This window comes from Oculina patagonica, chromosome 10 (genome assembly GCF_052425735.1).
Source record: "Oculina patagonica isolate OP01 chromosome 10, crgOcupat, whole genome shotgun sequence".
NCBI lineage: Eukaryota > Metazoa > Cnidaria > Anthozoa > Scleractinia > Oculinidae > Oculina > Oculina patagonica.
The window spans coordinates 4,212,517-4,231,586 of NC_135767.1; the positions used below are offsets into that span (position 1 = coordinate 4,212,517).

At 37.4% G+C, this 19,070-nt stretch overlaps 1 protein-coding gene across 1 annotated transcript; it reads right to left on the reverse strand.

Moving 5' to 3' along the window:
- Positions 1-2,980: 2,980 nt before the first annotated feature.
- On the reverse strand, positions 2,981-12,633 carry LOC144628391 (uncharacterized). The gene is made up of 3 exons (XM_078486488.1): positions 12,435-12,633; positions 11,367-11,620; positions 2,981-3,458 (listed from the first exon to the last, which is right to left on the reverse strand). Exons 1-3 carry the CDS (start codon positions 12,463-12,465, stop codon positions 3,045-3,047), a joined length of 699 nt encoding a protein of 232 aa, XP_078342614.1. The 5' UTR covers positions 12,466-12,633; the 3' UTR covers positions 2,981-3,044.
- Positions 12,634-19,070: the final 6,437 nt, after the last annotated feature.

A 19,070-nucleotide genomic window follows, 5' to 3' on the forward strand; every position in this document is an offset into this window, starting at 1 on the left:
CTAGCTTTTAAGTCTGCGGATGAACGCTCAGTGTGTGACCATTCAAATGAGAGCTATTCAGCAATACTTTCATGTGGTACTGTTTATAATGCTGTACAAGGTGGTTCTAACTTTCGAGTCTGTGGATGAAACGCTAGTGCGTGACCGCATTCAGATGAAAGCTGCTGAGCAGTACTTTCATGTGGTACTGTCCGTTTTGGGCTCGTCATGCAGTCTTTAAATATATTGTTGGTTCGAGTTAAAGGGTCAATGGGTTTTTAAGTGGGAGTGCGTGAGAGCAAATGCATCAGTAATTATTTATTTTTCCGCAGTTAATTTTTTTTTGCGGTTACTTTGTTCGAAGTTCCTGACGGAAGAGGAAGTTGATTTTTAGAAATCTTTTCTCTAGGAACATTGCTGAAAATTATGTGGAGAATAGAGCATATTGTTAATAAAAATAAGTTGCCATTATATGCTGCGAGATGTTTATAGTTTAAGTTTTGGGGGCGACGTGACTGAATAATACTGTAGTGTATGTATCTTCACGTCGGATATCGATGTTTACAAAAGTGATAGTACGTGACACTGGTTAACCAGATGGTCGGAAATGGGAAGAGAAAGTAAAAATTGGTGCAGAAAGTTTCAGGGCTAACCTTTAAGGAAGCCGGAAGCATTTTCAAATAACGACATCATCAAATCCGATATTTGATTTTAAATATCTCCATTCTTTAGTATCAACCATACAAACCTCATTCAATAGTAACAATGCTCACCTCAGTTTTATTTAAAAGAAGCAGGGATCACACAAAAAGTCGCACTGAGGGCCCTGATAAAAGAAAGCTAGTTTAGTTTATATGCGTGTATTGGCCGAGGGTGAAATGTTGTCAGCCATTTACACTGTAGTTGTACCTAATTTTTACGTGTGGTTTTACTCGATGTGTGGTTATTAGGCGTGGCTTTGTTATTGATGGTGTTGAGTAATATTAAATAACAAGGAACAAGAAACTGAACGATAAAACGCTTGTTAAGCGATTAATATCTATCGTTCACATTCGAATCAATAAGCAATGTTGAGGTATTTGAAGAAATTACGTGCTCCTGTCATTGAAAGGCCATTAACTGAATAAAAAGTCTGAAACTCTTTTGACGAAGAAAACGAATTTGTAAGACCGTATGGATGGTGCAAAGATGTTTGAAATGATTAGCTAAATTTTTTATTAACATTCGGAAAGATAATTTCACTTATGTGGATTTTCAGTTCTGAAAGGGGAATAGTTCTCTATCACATTTCTTCTCAATATTTAAGTCTGTAAAATTATACGCCAGTAGATCACTCTCAGTAGTTTGCTCAGGGTTGACCGCAACTTCAGGCAAACAGTATTCAAATGATACTGATAAATTAATGGAGTTGCTTATATTTTGTCACGCTAACCAATACTGGTTACAATCCTTTTTGCTTGCCACGTTGAACAAAAGAATAGTTACTATTTCCGACTTCCCGCTTCACGTATTCGCCTTCCTAAGTTTATTTTCAGAACCGAAGTTCGGCTCACGAGCCTTGTCTTAGGTTCCTTCCTGACAGGAGTGGAGAGCGGGATAAATTAGGGCGGGGATTCAAGGTGGCTTTAGCAGATTTGTGACTTCTGAAAGTATTTCTTATTTGGATTTTTTCACAACACCGAGCCAGTCAAACCAGTTGGAATCATTTCAGCCTCAACATGGTTAAGGCTGGTTCAGCCTCAAAATGGTTGAATTAGATCTGTGGATCGCAATTTGGTGGTTAAGTTAATTTTTCTATACTTTTGTCACCTTCCTGTTTTGCTTAAAACACGGCCTAGCTGTAGCTGGATGTATAACGGTAGTCTATGTTGACTAGTAGAAATTTCTGACAGAGTACGCCATAAATAGGCACATTGTCTTGATTGCCTAGACTGGGATAGTAATAACGGCCCGTCCGCTTGAACTCTTTTGGACCATTTAGTCTCAAGATTGCATTTCTCCTAGACATTCCTGTTATTATGTTAGCTCTGATAATTTGGTGGTTGGTCAAGCTCACAATATACCGCCGTGTTGTAATGATATTGTTAGGAGAAAATATGTTGATTAGTCCTGATTGTTCCCAGAAATAAGGCTTGAGATAGGGAGAGATTAAAGAAACAATAAGACACTCACTGAAAATTTTTAAGCAAAACGTTTATTTACATTGCTATGTACATCAGTTGAGCTGAATATAGTTATGTACAAAAAAAATTAATTTTTGCAAAAAAGCGATCGATTGTCCCTATCGCTTTTGTTCTAGTTTTTGGCTTTCTGTTGTCTTCCCATTTATGTAAAACATAGACGTGTACGTGAGGCCCAAACGGGTCACGCAAAAAGGAGTTCCTAGTTGTCAAAACAATTAAAAAAAAACAACGCTACCGTTCCTCCCAGAATTGCTACTTAAGAATTCTTTTTATCCCACAAAAACTTTCACGGAATAAATATCTGCTTATAGTGCGATTAAACGATTTATTTATCGTCCTGGTCATCATTAAAAACGTCATTTATGATATACACAAAGGACAGTTACATGTAGCAGGTAGAACTTGTAGACAAGTGGCCTTCTGATAAAGGACATCAGAAATACAAGGAAAGATATGTGATTCAGATTAACATATTTGAAACATTTATATATATTGATATTTGATAAAAATTGTTTTATGCTATTGATCTGACATCTAAAAAGGACTTCCTTATTGCACACTTAATAAAATTAAAACAGTTTCTATGTAGGACATTCACTGGAAGATTGTTGCATGAGTTGGTCGCCGTTGCTGTATAAGTTCCCCCACATTAAGCTTGAGGTGCAAAATGTTATTAACACTGATGTTACATGTTGATGTTTTTGTTCTATCATAAATGCTGTATTTCTTCAAGTAGCTAAGTCACTGATGGTCACTGATATTGTATAACGAAACATCTAGAAAAGAAATGTCATTTTCCGGGACGTTGTTTTTACTTATCTGATCAAGTCTCTTTATACAGTTTAGATCCTCGGGTCATGAAGGTAAAACTGATATAGTCACTCAGAATATAATGGCGTCTTTCTTCAAAATCGGCACTTCCTTGTAACTAGTCTGCTGAATAACAGAAACAGGAATCGACGTCGCAGAAGGAAATGTTGCAACCGGTGAAACCTTTTTATTGGGCGACGGACCAGTTATCTGAGATATCATCTTCCTTCCCATGTCATTGCTCGGAGTCGTAGAAGGTGGGAAGCGTGGGCACAAGCAAAGAGGACAGTAAGACATAGGCTCGACTGGCCGGGACCAAGGTTTCCACAGGGGAGTGGTAGTGGGGCTAAATGAATCTGCAAAAGAAGAGCCATTGATTTCTTTAGGAGGTTCTAACTTGACTTGAGGAGATCTCTTATCGCCTGCTGCTGGTGCGCTGTTGAAGGGACGTTTGTTCAACCTGTACACAAACCTTTGGCAAGGAACCTGCAATACAACATGAAACATGTCATCAAGTCTTATCTACATTTTTATACTTTCCGTCCTTTCAATCCGTCCATTCAGCAGCCGACCCAACCAGCCCAGCTAACCCAGCCAGTCAGTCAGTCCATTCTGGTCCAGTCAGTCAGTCAGTCAGTCAGTCAGTCAGTCAGTCAGTCAGTCAGTCAGTCAGTCAGTCAGTCAGTCAGTCAGTCAGTCAGTCAGTCAGTCAGTCAGTCAGTTAGTCCAGATCCAGTCCAGTTAGTCAGTCAGTCAGTCAGTCATTAAGTCAGTCAGTCTGTCCAGATCCAGTCCAGTCAGTCAGTCAGTCAGTCAGCCAGTCCAGATCCAGTCAGTCAGTCAGTCAGTCAGTCAGTCAGTCAGTCAGTCAGCCAGTCCAGATCCAGTCCAGTCAGTCAGTCAGTCAGTCAGTCAGTCAGTCAGTCAGTCAGTTATTCAGAGTCAATCAACCAGCGAAAAAGAGTGTGCAGCTTTTTTTTTAATTTTGGCAATTGGCATTCCGAACATTTTAGTTTAGTTAAGTATATTATCCATCTATCTATTATCCATCTATCTATTAAGTTTTAATATTGTAATGCGCTTTTGCTCATTTACATGTTAAAAAGCGCAATATAAATTCATAAATTATTATTATTATTATAGTTTAGATTGAGATCAAACAATTTGCATATTTAACTTTAAGTGTTCCCAATTTCAGGCAAAAACTGATTATTAATTTTTTAACGTTTCAGTTTACATTATCCCCTGAGTTCAGGTTTTATTCACTGATAAGCCTTTGATGCGATTATTAACGCAAAATGCAGATTTGGAAATTTGAGTAAAATACACTGTTTTAGTTACAATTGTTTATCTCCTACAGTTAGTAATTCATCACTTTATAGGTAGCTACCCAAAGAAACAGATCGTGACAATAAAGCCTTGATCACCTAGCTTAGTAAAAACGTTTTGACCAGGAACCAAATCCTCCTAAGGAGAACTCTATAAAGGTCAAGAAAAACAGTTATAGGAAATTTAACATGGTGTCCAGGGTATCCACACAAAGCTGAAGTAGCTTTCGCCTTAGAAACCGTTGCACAAGACATTCAAGTGGGATGCTTAAATTTAAAAAGTACCCCTTTAATCTGTTACAATTTCGAAGTACCGCTGATTCAAGTCTTTTAGAAAGTACTGATAAATCCTCCTTCCACCGACAAATTTTTCGAGTTGTTGGTGTATTTTAGAAAGCACATCAAGGCCTTTCGAGTTGTTGCATTGATTTAGAAAGTATTCCCCTTATGAAACCTTTTGAGTTTGTACAGTGCTATATATATTTTCAACAAATGCTACTAAGTTTTCGAGTTGGGCTACTTTAGTCCTACATTGGAGTTGTTGCTGTAGGCTTATCAAGAATTAATTACCACAAGGCTTTCGAGTTGTTGCCCAGCTCAGGTAATTAGAAAGAGTAGCACAATGGTTTGGAGTTGTTGCTCGGTAGTACTTCGAGTTGTTGCTGTAATTTAGAAAGTACCTCAAACCCTTTCAAGCTGCTGTTGCAGTTCAGAAAGTACTTCAACCCCTTTCAAGTAATGGCTGCTGTAATTTACAAAACATATCGAACCCTTTCGAGTTGTTGCTGTAATTTAGAAAGTTCCTTAAGCCCTTTGGAGTTGTTGCTGTAGTTTAGAAAGTTCTATAAGCCCTTTTGAGTTGTTGCTGTATTTTAGAAAGTTCTATAAGCCCTTTTGAGTTGTTGATGTATTTTAGAAAGTAACTTAAGCCATTTTGAGTTGTTGCTGTATTTTAGAAAGTTCTATAATCCCTTTTGAGTTGTTGCTGTATTTTAGAAAGTTTTTTAAGCCCTTTCGAGTTGTTGCTGTAATTTAGAAAGTACCTTAAGCCCTTTCGAGTTGTTGCTGTATTTTAGAAAACTCCTTAAGCCCTTTCGAGTTATTGCTGTATTTTAGAAAGTTCCTTAAGCCCTTTCGAGTTGTTGCTGTAATTTAGAAAGTTCTTTAAGCTTTTTTGAGTAGTTGCTGTAATGTAGAAAGTTCTTTAAGCCGGTGCGAGTTGTTGCTGTATTTTAGAAAGTTCCTTAAGCCCTTTCGAGTTGTTTCTGTATTTTAGAAAGTTCGTTGAGCCCTTTCGAGTTGTTTCTGTATTTTAGAAAGTTCCTTAAGCCCTTTCGAGTTGTTTCTGTATTTTAGAAAGTTCGTTGAACCCTTTCGAGTTGTTGCTGTAATTTAGAAAGTTCCATAAGCCTTTTCGAGTTGTTGCTGTATTTTAGAAAGTTCTTTAAGCCGGTTCGAGTTGTTCCTGTAATTTAGAAAGTTCCTTGAGCCCTTTCGAGTTGTTGCTGTTTTTTAGAAAGTTCCACAAGCCCTTTCGAATTTTTGCTGTATTTTAGAAAGTTCCTTAAGCCCTTTAGAGTTGTTGCTGTATTATAGAAAGTTCCTCAAGCCTTTTCGAATTGTTGCTGTATTTTAGAAAGTTCCTTAAGCCCTTTCGAATTGTTGCTGTATTTTAGAAAGTTCCTTAAGCCCTTTCGAGTTGTTACTGTATTTTAAAAAAAGTTCCTCAAGCCCTTTCGAGTTGTTGCTGTAATTTTAAAAAGTTCCTCAAGTCCTTTCGAGATGTTGCTGTAATTTAGAAAGTTCCTCAAGCCCTTTCAAGTTGTTTCTTTATTTCAGAAAGTTCCTCAAGCTCTTTGGAGTTGTTGCTGTATTTTAGAAAGTTCCTTAAGCCCTTTAGAGTTGTTGCTGTATTTTTAGAAAGTTCTTCAAGCCCTTTCGAATTGTTGCTGTATTTTAGAAAGTTCCTTAAGCCCTTTTGAATTGTTGCTGTATTTTAGAAAGTTCCTTAAGCCCTTTAGAGTTATTGCTGTAATTTAGAAAGTTCCTTTAGCCCTTTCAAGTTGTTTATGTATTTTAGAAAGTTCCTCAAGTCCTTTCGAATTGTTGCTGTATTTTAGAAAGTTCCTCAAGTCCTTTCGAATTGTTGCTGTATTTTAGAAAGTTCCTTAAGCCCTTTAGAGTTGTTGCTGTATTGTAGAAAGTTCCTCAAGCCCTTTCGAATTGTTGCTGTATTTTAGGAAGTTCCTTAAGCCCTTTAGAATTGTTGCTGTATTTTCGAAAGTTTTTTAAGCTCTTTCGAGTTGTTACTGTAATTTAAAAAGTTGCTTAAACCCCTTTCGAGTTGTTGCTGTAATTGCTCTAGCCCTTTCGAGTAGTTGCTGTAATTTAGAAAGTTCCTTAAGTCCTTTCGAGTTGTTGCTGTTATTTAGAAAGTTCCTTAAGTCCTTTCGAGTTTTTGTTGTAATTTTTTCAAGCCCTTTCGAGTAGTTGCTGTATTTTCTCAAGCCCTTTCGAGAAGTTGCTGTAATTTCTCAAGCCCTTTCGAGTTGTTGCTGTAATTTAGAAAGTTCCTTAAGTCCTTTTCAGTAGTTGCTGTAATTTCTCAACCCCTTTGGAGTAGTTGCTGTAATTTCTCAAGCCCTTTCGAGTATTGCTGTAATTTAGAAAGTTCCTTACTAAGTCCTTTCGAGTTGTTGCTGTAATTTCTCAAGCCCTTTCGAGTTGTTGCTGTTATTTAGAAAGTTCCTTAAGCCCTTTCGAGTTGTTGCTGTTATTTAGAAAGTTCCTTAAGTCCTTTCGAGTTATTGCTGTTATTTAGAAAGTTCCTTAAGTCCTTTTGAGTAGTTGCTGTAATTTCTCAAGCCCTTTGCAGTAGTTGCTGTAATTTCTCAAGCCCTTTCGAGTTGTTGCTGTATTTTAGAAAGTTCCTCAAGTCCTTTCGAGTTGCTGCTGTAATTAAGATAGTTCATTTAGCCCTTTCAAGTTGTTTTTGTATTTTAGAAAGTTCCTCAAGCCCTTTCGAATTGTTGCTGTATTTTAGAAAGTTCCTAAAGCCCTTTGGAGTTGTTGCCGTATTTTAGAAAGTTCCTTAAGCCCTTTCGAGTTGTTGCTGTAATTTAGAAAGTTTATTTAGCTCTTTCAAGTTGTTTCTGTATTTTAGAAAGTTCCTCAAGCCCTTTCGAATTGTTGCTGTATTTTAGAAAGTTCCTCAAGCCCTTTCGAGTTGTTGCTGCTGTTTAGAAAGTTCATTTAGCCCTTTCAAGTTGTTTCTGTATTTTAGAAAGTTCCTTAAGCCCTTTCGAATTGTTGCTGTATTTTAGAAAGTTCCTCAAGCCCTTTCGAGTTGTTGCTGCTATTTAGAAAGTTCATTTAGCCCTTTCAAGTTGTTTCTGTATTTTAGAAAGTTCCTTAAGCCCTTTCGAATTGTTGCTGTATTTTAGAAAGTTCCTTAAGCCCTTTAGAGTTGTTGCTGTATTTTTAGAAAGTTCTTCAAGCCCTTTCGAATTGTTGCTGTATTTTAGAAAGTTCCTTAAGCCCTTTTGAATTGTTGCTGTATTTTAGAAAGTTCCTTAAGCCCTTTAGAGTTATTGCTGTAATTTAGAAAGTTCCTTTAGCCCTTTCAAGTTGTTTATGTATTTTAGAAAGTTCCTCAAGTCCTTTCGAATTGTTGCTGTATTTTAGAAAGTTCCTCAAGTCCTTTCGAATTGTTGCTGTATTTTAGAAAGTTCCTTAAGCCCTTTAGAGTTGTTGCTGTATTGTAGAAAGTTCCTCAAGCCCTTTCGAATTGTTGCTGTATTTTAGGAAGTTCCTTAAGCCCTTTAGAATTGTTGCTGTATTTTCGAAAGTTTTTTAAGCTCTTTCGAGTTGTTACTGTAATTTAAAAAGTTGCTTAAACCCCTTTCGAGTTGTTGCTGTAATTGCTCTAGCCCTTTCGAGTAGTTGCTGTAATTTAGAAAGTTCCTTAAGTCCTTTCGAGTTGTTGCTGTTATTTAGAAAGTTCCTTAAGTCCTTTCGAGTTTTTGTTGTAATTTTTTCAAGCCCTTTCGAGTAGTTGCTGTATTTTCTCAAGCCCTTTCGAGAAGTTGCTGTAATTTCTCAAGCCCTTTCGAGTTGTTGCTGTAATTTAGAAAGTTCCTTAAGTCCTTTTCAGTAGTTGCTGTAATTTCTCAACCCCTTTGGAGTAGTTGCTGTAATTTCTCAAGCCCTTTCGAGTATTGCTGTAATTTAGAAAGTTCCTTACTAAGTCCTTTCGAGTTGTTGCTGTAATTTCTCAAGCCCTTTCGAGTTGTTGCTGTTATTTAGAAAGTTCCTTAAGCCCTTTCGAGTTGTTGCTGTTATTTAGAAAGTTCCTTAAGTCCTTTCGAGTTATTGCTGTTATTTAGAAAGTTCCTTAAGTCCTTTTGAGTAGTTGCTGTAATTTCTCAAGCCCTTTGCAGTAGTTGCTGTAATTTCTCAAGCCCTTTCGAGTTGTTGCTGTATTTTAGAAAGTTCCTCAAGTCCTTTCGAGTTGCTGCTGTAATTAAGAAAGTTCATTTAGCCCTTTCAAGTTGTTTCTGTATTTTAGAAAGTTCCTCAAGCCCTTTCGAATTGTTGCTGTATTTTAGAAAGTTCCTTAAGCCCTTTGGAGTTGTTGCCGTATTTTAGAAAGTTCCTTAAGCCCTTTCGAGTTGTTGCTGTAATTTAGAAAGTTTATTTAGCCCTTTCAAGTTGTTTCTGTATTTTAGAAAGTTCCTCAAGCCCTTTCGAATTGTTGCTGTATTTTAGAAAGTTCCTCAAGCCCTTTCGAGTTGTTGCTGCTGTTTAGAAAGTTCATTTAGCCCTTTCAAGTTGTTTCTGTATTTTAGAAAGTTCCTTAAGCCCTTTCGAATTGTTGCTGTATTTTAGAAAGTTCCTCAAGCCCTTTCGAGTTGTTGCTGCTATTTAGAAAGTTCATTTAGCCCTTTCAAGTTGTTTCTGTATTTTAGAAAGTTCCTTAAGCCCTTTCGAATTGTTGCTGTATTTTAGAAAGTTCCTTAAGCCCTTTAGAGTTGTTGCTGTATTTTTAGAAAGTTCTTCAAGCCCTTTCGAATTGTTGCTGTATTTTAGAAAGTTCCTTAAGCCCTTTTGAATTGTTGCTGTATTTTAGAAAGTTCCTTAAGCCCTTTAGAGTTATTGCTGTAATTTAGAAAGTTCCTTTAGCCCTTTCAAGTTGTTTATGTATTTTAGAAAGTTCCTCAAGTCCTTTCGAATTGTTGCTGTATTTTAGAAAGTTCCTCAAGTCCTTTCGAATTGTTGCTGTATTTTAGAAAGTTCCTTAAGCCCTTTAGAGTTGTTGCTGTATTGTAGAAAGTTCCTCAAGCCCTTTCGAATTGTTGCTGTATTTTAGGAAGTTCCTTAAGCCCTTTAGAATTGTTGCTGTATTTTCGAAAGTTTTTTAAGCTCTTTCGAGTTGTTACTGTAATTTAAAAAGTTGCTTAAACCCCTTTCGAGTTGTTGCTGTAATTGCTCTAGCCCTTTCGAGTAGTTGCTGTAATTTAGAAAGTTCCTTAAGTCCTTTCGAGTTGTTGCTGTTATTTAGAAAGTTCCTTAAGTCCTTTCGAGTTTTTGTTGTAATTTTTTCAAGCCCTTTCGAGTAGTTGCTGTATTTTCTCAAGCCCTTTCGAGAAGTTGCTGTAATTTCTCAAGCCCTTTCGAGTTGTTGCTGTAATTTAGAAAGTTCCTTAAGTCCTTTTCAGTAGTTGCTGTAATTTCTCAACCCCTTTGGAGTAGTTGCTGTAATTTCTCAAGCCCTTTCGAGTTGTTGCTGTATTTTAGAAAGTTCCTCAAGTCCTTTCGAGTTGCTGCTGTAATTAAGAAAGTTCATTTAGCCCTTTCAAGTTGTTTCTGTATTTTAGAAAGTTCCTCAAGCCCTTTCGAATTGTTGCTGTATTTTAGAAAGTTCCTCAAGCCCTTTCGAATTGTTGCTGTATTTTAGAAAGTTCCTCAAGCCCTTTCGAGTTGTTGCTGTAATTTAGAAAGTTCATTTAGCCCTTTCAAGTTGTTTCTGTATTTTAGAAAGTTCCTCAAGCCCTTTCGAATTGTTGCTGTATTTTAGAAAGTTCCTTAAGCCCTTTAGAGTTGTTGCTGTATTTTAGAAAGTTCCTTAAGCTCTTTCGAGTTGTTACTGTAATTTAAAAAGTTGCTGAAGCCCTTTCGAGTTGTTGCTGTAATTTAGAAAGTTCCTTAAGTCCTTTCGAGTTGTTGCTGTTATTTAGAAAGTTCCTTAAGTCCTTTTGAGTAGTTGCTGTAATTTCTGAAGTCCTTTCGAGTTGTTGCTGTAATTTAGAAAGTTCCTTAAGTCCTTTCGAGTTTTTGCTGTATTTTAGAGTTTTTTTAGTCCTTTTGAGTAGTTGCTGTAATTTCTCAAGCCCTTTCGAGTAGTTGGTGTAATTTCTCAAGTCCTTTGGAGTAGTTGCTGTTATTTCTCAAACCCTTTCGAGTTTCGAGTTGTTGCTGTAATTTAGAAAGTTCCTTAAGTCCTTTCGAGTTATTGCTGCATTTTGCCTTTTGAGTTGTTGTTGTATTTTAAAAAGTTCCCTAAGTTGTTACTGTATTTTGGAAAGTTATTCAAGCTCTTTCGAATTGTTGCTGCTTGCATTTAGAAAGTACCTCAATCCCTTTCGAGTTGTTGCTGTAATTAAGAAATTTCCTTAAGCCCTTTCGAGTTGTTGCTGTAGTTGAGAAATTTCCTTAAGCCCTTTCGAGTTCAGTTATTATTGTTTTATAGAAAGTTCCTTAAGCCCTTTGAGTTGTTGCTGTAATTTGGAAAGTACCCTAGTTTAGCTGCTGTAATTGAGTACCAAAAGATTTTGTGTTGGAATACTCCAACGACAAACCGTTCGAGATAACTGCTGTACTGAAGTAGTGCGACTGAGGTTTCCTTTCGTGTAGGCTGCTGTAATATCATCGAGATCTAGAGTGCCACATGTACAAATCGAACAAGTCTAAGCTGCTGTAATTTAATTAGATAATGCCCTCAATGCAAAGCTTTCAAGTTCTTTTAATGTGATTCGTAATGCACTTCAATTGCAACCTTTTGATTTACCTTTTTAATGATTCCCTGTTGATAGTAATACCTTAAGGCTCGACTCAGTTTCTTGTAAGTCATTGCTTTGTTTCGTTTGAAAATTCCCCATCGTCTGGCGACTTCTTCAGGGTTATTCAGTTTAAACTCTCTGTGTTCTTTTCTGCTCCAGCTAATGATTGCTCTACAGCTATCGTTCCTCAAAAGCTGCAGCAAAAACTGCCATAAATGGACTATATTTCGGTGGCGATGTTGTCTCTCCTCTGACTCTGTCTCTGGTAACAAAACAGGCACAATTCCAATGTGTTATTCAATATAACCACGTGTGTTCCACGTTGCCAAAGTTAAGCTAAATTTTTCAGTTGTATGGTTCAAATAGCTCATTCAAGGATGCGAGATTTGTGAATAAACTGGTATCTCAAAGCTCATTTCGAAGTCCCTTTTATTTATATTTCAAATAATGTAAGTAAACAGACCTGCTAAAAATTATAAAAGATGTTTGCCCGTAGATCTAGATTTTGTTACGTGTTCAAACAAAGTTATAACTCTGATATGTACGAGCCTTCTGGTAGCTACAGCGAACAAAGCTTTCATGGAACATCGGCCATTTATACAGTAAAAACAATAACTTGTCCTTTCCGACAACAATATAACAAGCTTTCGATATTTTAACGAGAAACATCCGAGCTACGTAAGGTACAATGTACCTCGCTACGAAATTAAGCCATGTGGTGCGCGCTTAGCTCAGAAAAGAAGACCATTTTGCTCCTCAGCTGTCAAAAACAAGGATATGTCAGAAATAAACTGTGCATAAAAATGATTTCAGCTTCAAATGAAGGATTTCCGTTAATAAAAAAACAGTTGCCATTCTCTTTGGCTTCGATTAGATTTATGCCGCATCCTTTGTTCCTACATAACAACTACATAACATCCTTTGTTTCTACAAAGGGAATGGTTAGACAAAAGTTAACAATTTGTTTCTATTCACTGAGGAGTACAGGGCCCTACGAGGACACTAAATGTGGTAGCATAAAACAAGCATTACAGCTCTAACATCATAAACAAAAAAATAACATTAAGTGTATTTACCGTTTTGTCTCAGCTCACTCGATAAAACCATGCTGAATAGTTTTCTTTCGTTACGTCAAGCGAACAGCGAACTCCGTAAAGATTGTTAAATTTGTGACTGACTCCGACAACAGCGCATGAAACTCCAGCTAAATGACTTCCTTGTTTATAAACAAATTTAAAGCACAGGAAGTACAATTAACATTGATGTAAGCATCAGTCTGCCCACGCTATTAAAACATGCAGATACTGAGTGGACATGTACTTATAAATTACTTATAGAACTTAGCCGAAGTGGCTGATGGGTAGACTAATTCGGCAGACAAAAAGCCGTCTTTCTTAGCTTTCACAAGTAGCAAAATAATATTATGACAGTTTGGTTTTAAAAATTATATTTTGAATCTTATTATCGTCCCCACTGCAATACGTTTTTCAATGCTATTTGCCAGCTAGACTGCTGCTCAGACTGCAGGATCGAAATGATGGCCTATTTACCGGTTTTTATCAAAGTGATCAATGTACTAAGCGCTATTAGTATTGCAAGCACTTTTCTAATCGGAACTATTCCTATATAATTTTTTTGTCGCTAAACCGTCTCCAAAAACGTCCACGTTCACCGGTTTGCGTAGGTGTGTTTGAAATTAAACGTGGTTTGCTTACTGATTTTCTGTTAGTCAGTCTGTGTCTGACAAAAATAACGTGCTTCAAAAACGTGCTGTTTCACTCACAAAGTCGAGCCTCGAGCCAATTTAAACTACTGGTTCAAATTTTGAGTTCTTTGGATGAATCCCTAGTGGGTGACCATTCAAATGAAAGCTATTCAGCAGTGCTTTCATGTGGTAATGTTTATTATGCTGTACAAGGTGGTTGCAACTTTTAAGTCTGTGGATAAAACCCTAGTGTGAGACCATTCAAATGAAAGCTATTGAGCAGTACTTTCATGTGGAACTGTTAATTATGCTGTACGTAAGGTGGTTCTAAATTTCGAGTCTGAAACGTTAGTGCGTGACCTTTCAGATTAAAGCTATTGAGCAATTCTTTCATGTGGTACTGTTTATTATGTTGTACAAGGTGTTTCTAATTTTTAAGTCTGTGGATGAAACCCTAGCGTGTGACCATTCAAATGAAAGCTAATGAGCAGTACTTTCATGTCGGGTATTGTTTCTTTTTACAGCATTTTTCCAAGTGAAATTTCAGATTTCCTTTTCTAATGTTAACTTTGGCACTTTCAGAGAGTGAAAGAACCTACTACGTAGACGATCGTTGGGCTTGTCACACAGTCTTTAAATATATTGTTGGTTCGAGTGGAGGGGTCAATGGGTTTTTAAGTGGAAGTGCGTGAGAACAATTGCATCAGAGATTATTCATTTCTCCGCAATTAATTTTTTTTGCGGTTGCTTTGTTCGAAGTTCCTATGGGAAGAGGAAGTTGATTTCTAGATTTCTTTTCTGTAGAAAAATTGCTGAAAATTGTATGGAGAATAGATGGAAATAGAGCATAATGGTAATAAAAATAAGTTGCCATTAAATATACTGCGAGATGTTTTATAATTTAAATTTTTGGTGTTTTTTCTAAAGATTTCGTGACTGACGACGTGACTGAATAACTGTAGTGCACGTATCTTCACGCCGGATGTTTACAAAACTGATATTACGTGACACTGGTTAACCGGATGGTCGGAAGTGGGTAGAGCGAATACAAGTAAAAATTGGTGCATTAATTTCAGCACGCTAATCGTTGAGGAAGCGGGAAGCATTTTTAAATAACGACATCATCAAATCAATGTTTGTAATTTTAAAAATCTACTTTCTTTAGTATCAACCATACAAAACTCATTCAATAGTAACAATGCTGACCTCAGTGTTATTTAAAAGAAACAGGGATCACACAAAAAGTCGCAGGGCCCTGATAAAAAGAAAGCTAGTTTAGTTTATATGCGTGTATTATATTAGCCGAGGGTGAAATGTTGTCAGCCATTTACACTGCAGTTGTACTAATTTTTACGTGTGGTTTTACTTGATGTGTGGTGATTAGGAGTGGCTTTGTTATTGATGGCTTAGAGTAATATTAGAACTAACAAGGGACAAGGTCAACAAGAAACTGAACGATAAAACGCTTGTTAAGCGATTAATATCTATCGTTCACATTCAAATCAATAATCAATGTTGAGATATTTGAAGAAATTACGTGGTCCTTCCATTGAAATGGCATTAACTGCATGAAAAGTCTGAAATTCTTTTGACGAAGAAAAAGAACTTGTAAAACCGTATGGATGGTGCAAAGACGTTTGAAATGATATGCTAAATTTTTATTAACATTCGGAAAGATAATTTCAATTCCGTGGATTTTCAGTTCTGAAAGGAGAATGGTTCTCTATCACATTTCTTCTCAATATTCAAGTATGTAAAAACTATACGCCAGTAGATCATTCTCAGTAGTTTGCTCAGGTTTGACCGAAACTCTCAAACAGTGTTCAAATATTACTGATAAATAAAATGGAGTTGCTTTTATTATGTCACGCTAACCAATACTGGTTACAGGTCAGTTTGCTTGACACGTTGAACAAAAGAACAGCTACTTTTTCCGACTTCCCGCTTCAAGTATATTCGCCTTCCTAAAGTTTATTTTCAGAACAGCAGTTCGGTTCACGAGCCTTGTCTTAGGTTCCTTCTCGGCAGTGGTGGAGAGCGGGATAAATAAGGGGGATTTCTTTGTGGTATACATGTAAGAAGATTTTCCGCAACACCGGGCCAGTCAAACCAGTTAGAATCACTTCAGCCTCAACATTGAAGTGGTTGAATTAGATCTGCAGGTTACAATTTGGTGGTGAAGTTAATTTTTTCTATTTTTGTCACCTTTCTGCTTTGCCTATATTGCCGTTTTGCTTAAAACACGGCCTTGCTATAGCTGGATGTATACGGTAGTCCATGTTGACTAGTAGAAATTTCTGACAGAGTAAGCCACATGTACAAAGAAGCGTATTACCTTAATTGCCTAGACTGGGATAGTAATCACGACCCATCCGCTTGAACTCTTTTAGTCTCAAGGTTGCAATTCTCCTAACTGAACGTGATGGCTTTTTTCGAAAAAGACCCAAACTGTACATTTCAAGTCTTAAATGGGCCGATTTTTTCTGGGTCTGGAGTGAAAATAAGCTTAAATCTACGTTCGGTGGTATTTCAACACGAGGGCCCAAAATCGTCATTTTCAGTGGTTAATAAAGCACTTTGTTATTCGTTTTTTTTTTGGAGCAGGAGTGACAATTAGGATGAATCCACGTGATGACATTTTTCCAGAAAGACCCAAACTGTACATATCAAGTCTGAAACTGGCCGGTTTTGCTGGAACTGGAGAGAAAATAAGCCTTTATCTACGTGGTGGTATTTCAACAGAAGGGCCCAAAATCGTCATTTTCAGTGACTGATGTAGCACTTTCTTATTTGATTCTTTTGGAGCAGGAGTGACAATAAGGATGAATCCACGTGATGTCATTTTTCCAAAAAACACAAGCTGTACATGTCAATTCTTAAATGGGCTGGTGTTGCTTGATCTGGAGTAAAAATAAGCTTCTAGGTGGTGGTATTTCAATACAAGGGCCCAAAATCGCCATTTTCAGTGTCTAATGAAGCTCTTTCTTATTCCTTTTTTTTGGAGCAGGAGTGACAATAAGGATGAATCCACGTGATGGCATTTTTCCAGAAAGACCCAAACTGTACATTTCAAGTCTAAAACTGGCCGCTTTTTCTGTATCTGGAGTGAAAATAGGCCTTAATCTGCGTGGTGGTATTTCAAAACAGGTCCCAAAATCCTCATTTTCAGTGGCTCATGTAGCACTTTCTTATTCGATTCTTTTGGACCAGGATTGACAATTAGGATGAATCCACGTGATGGCATTTTTCCAAAACGACCCAAACTGTACATTTCAAATCTTAAATGGGCCGATTTTTTCTGGGTCTGGAGTGAAAATAAATTTTAATCAACGTGGTGGTATTTCAACACAAGGGTCCAAAATGGTCATTTTCAGTGGCTTTTGTAGCACTTTCTTATTCGATTCTTTTGGAGCAGGAGTGAGAATTAGGATGAATCCACGTGATGGAATTTTTTTCCTAAAAGACCCAAAGTGTACATTTTAGGTCTTTAATGGGCCGGTTTTGTTGGGTCTGGAGTGGAAATAAGTTGTAATCTACGTGGTGGTATTTCAACAGAAGGGCCCCAAATCGTCATTTTTGAGTGGCTCATGTAGCACTTTCTTATTCGATTCTTTAGGACAAGGAGTGACAATTAGGATGAATCCACGTGATGGCATTTTTCCTAAAAGAGCCAAAGGGTACATTTTAAGTCTTAAATGGGCCTTTGTTGCTGGATCTGGAGTAAAAATAAGCTTTAATCTACGTGGTGGTATTTCAAAACAAGGGCCCAGAATCGTTATTTTCAGTGGCCCATGAAGCACTTTCTTATTCGATTCTTTAGGACCAGGAGTGACAATTAAGATAAATCCACGTGATGGTATTTTTCCAAAAAGAGCCAAACTGTACATTTCAATTCTTAAATGGGCCAGTTTTGCTGGATCTGGAGTGAAAATAGGTTTTAATTAACGTGATGGTATTTCAACACAAGGGCCCAAAATTGTCATTTTCAGTGGCTTATGTAGCACTTTCTTATTCGACCCTTTTGGACCAGGAGTGACAATTAGCCTGAATACCATGATGGTGGTTTTTCAAAAAAACCCAAACTGTACATTTCAAGTCTTAAATGGGCCGGTTTTGCTGGATCTGGAGTAAAGATAAGTATAAATCAACTTTGTTGTATTCCAACACTATTGCCCAAAATGGTCATTTTCAGTAACTCATGTAGCACTTTCGTAATCGATTCTTTTGGAGCAGGAGTGAAAATAAGAATGAAACAACCTGATGGCATTTTTCTTAAACGACCCAAACTGTACATTTCAAGTCTCAAGCTGGCTGGGTTTGCTGGATCTGGAGTAAAAATAAGTTTTAATCTACGTGGTGGTATTTCAAGACATCAGGACCCAAGATCGTCATTTTCAGTGGCTCATGTAGCGCTTTCTTATTCGATTCTTTTGGACCAGGAGTGACAATTTTGACGAATCCACGTGATGGCATTTTCCCAAAGGACCCAAACTGTACATTTCAAGTCTTAAATGGGCCGACTTTTTCTGGGTCTGGAGTGAAAATAAGCTTAAATCTACGTGCGGTGGTATTTCAACACGAGGGCCCAAAATCGTCATTTTCAGTGGTTAATAAAGCACTTTCTTATTCGTTTTTTTTTGGAGCAGGAGTGACAATTAGGATGAATCCACGTGATGACATTTTTCCAGAAAGACCCAAACTGTACATATCAAGTCTGAAACTGGCCGGTTTTGTTGGAACTGGAGTGAAAATAAGCCTTTATCTACGTGGTGGTATTTCAACAGAAGGGCCCAAAATCGTCATTTTCAGTGACTGATGTAGCACTTTCTTATTTGATTCTTTTGGAGCAGGAGTGACAATGAGGATGAATCCACGTGATGTCATTTTTCCAAAAAACACAAGCTGTACATGTCAATTCTTAAATGGGCTGGTGTTGCTTGATCTGGAGTAAAAATAAGCTTCTAGGTGGTGGTATTTCAACACAAGGACCCAAAATCGCCATTTTCAGTGTCTAATGAAGCTCTTTGTTTTTCCTTTTTTTGGAGCAGGAGTGACAATAAGGATGAATCCACGTGATGGCATTTTTCCAGAAAGACCCAAACTGTACATATCAAGTCTGAAACTGGCCGCTTTTTCTGTATCTGGAGTGAAAATAAGCTTTAATCTACGTGGTGGTATTTCAACACAAGGGCTCAAAATCCTCATTTTCAGTGGCTCATGTAGCACTTTGTTATTTCATTCTTTTGTACCTGGAATGACAATTAGGATGAATCCACGCGATGGCGTTATTCCAAAAGTACCCAAACTGTCCATTTTAAATCTCAAACTGGCCGTGTTTGCCGCTTTTGGAGTGAAAGTAAGCTTAAATCTCCGTGTTGGTATTTCAACAAGGGGCCGAAAATTAGGATGAATCTGCGCGATGGAATTTTCCCGAAAATGCCAAAAATGTACCTTTCAAGTTTCAAACTGGCTTTTTTGGTGGATCTGGAGAGAAAATAAACCTTAATAAGACTTTATCTACGTGGTGGGGGCATTACAATACGAGGGTCAAAAATTTTCAGTTGGCGTTCCGCACGTGGGCGAAGACGTTTGATTCGTTTGGACCTGGAGTGAGCATTAGGCTGAATCTATATGATGGTATTTTCCCAAAAGGGCCCAAAATGTATCTTTCAAGTTTCAAACTGGCCGTTTTTGTTAGATCTGAAAAGAAAAGAAGGCTTTATCTACGTGGTGGCGCCATTTTGTCACAGGGGTCAAAAATCATCAGGTCGCGTTCGGCCTGTGGGCGGACATTTGATTCGTTTGGACCTGGAGTGAGCATTAGGCTGAATCTACGTGATGACATTTTCCCAAAAAAGGCCAAAAATATACCTTTCAAGTTTCAAACTGGCTGTTTTTGGTGGATCCGGAGAGAAAATACGGCTTAATCTACGTGGTGGAGGCATTTCATCACGAGGGTAAAAAAGTCTTCTGTTCGTTGTTTTCCTTAAATTTGTTTTTCGTATTG

Bases quoted from the DNA above. Each gene is read 5' to 3' on its own strand.
- LOC144628391 (XM_078486488.1), bottom strand. From the start codon at position 12,465: ATGGTTTTATCGAGTGAGCTGAGACAAAACG. The intron at 11,621-12,434 runs GTAAATACACTT...TTTTGTTACCAG, and splicing joins GAGTGAGCTGAGACAAAACG to AGACAGAGTCAGAGGAGAGA. The intron at 3,459-11,366 runs GTAAATCAAAAG...GTTGTATTGCAG, and splicing joins AACAGGGAATCATTAAAAAG to GTTCCTTGCCAAAGGTTTGT.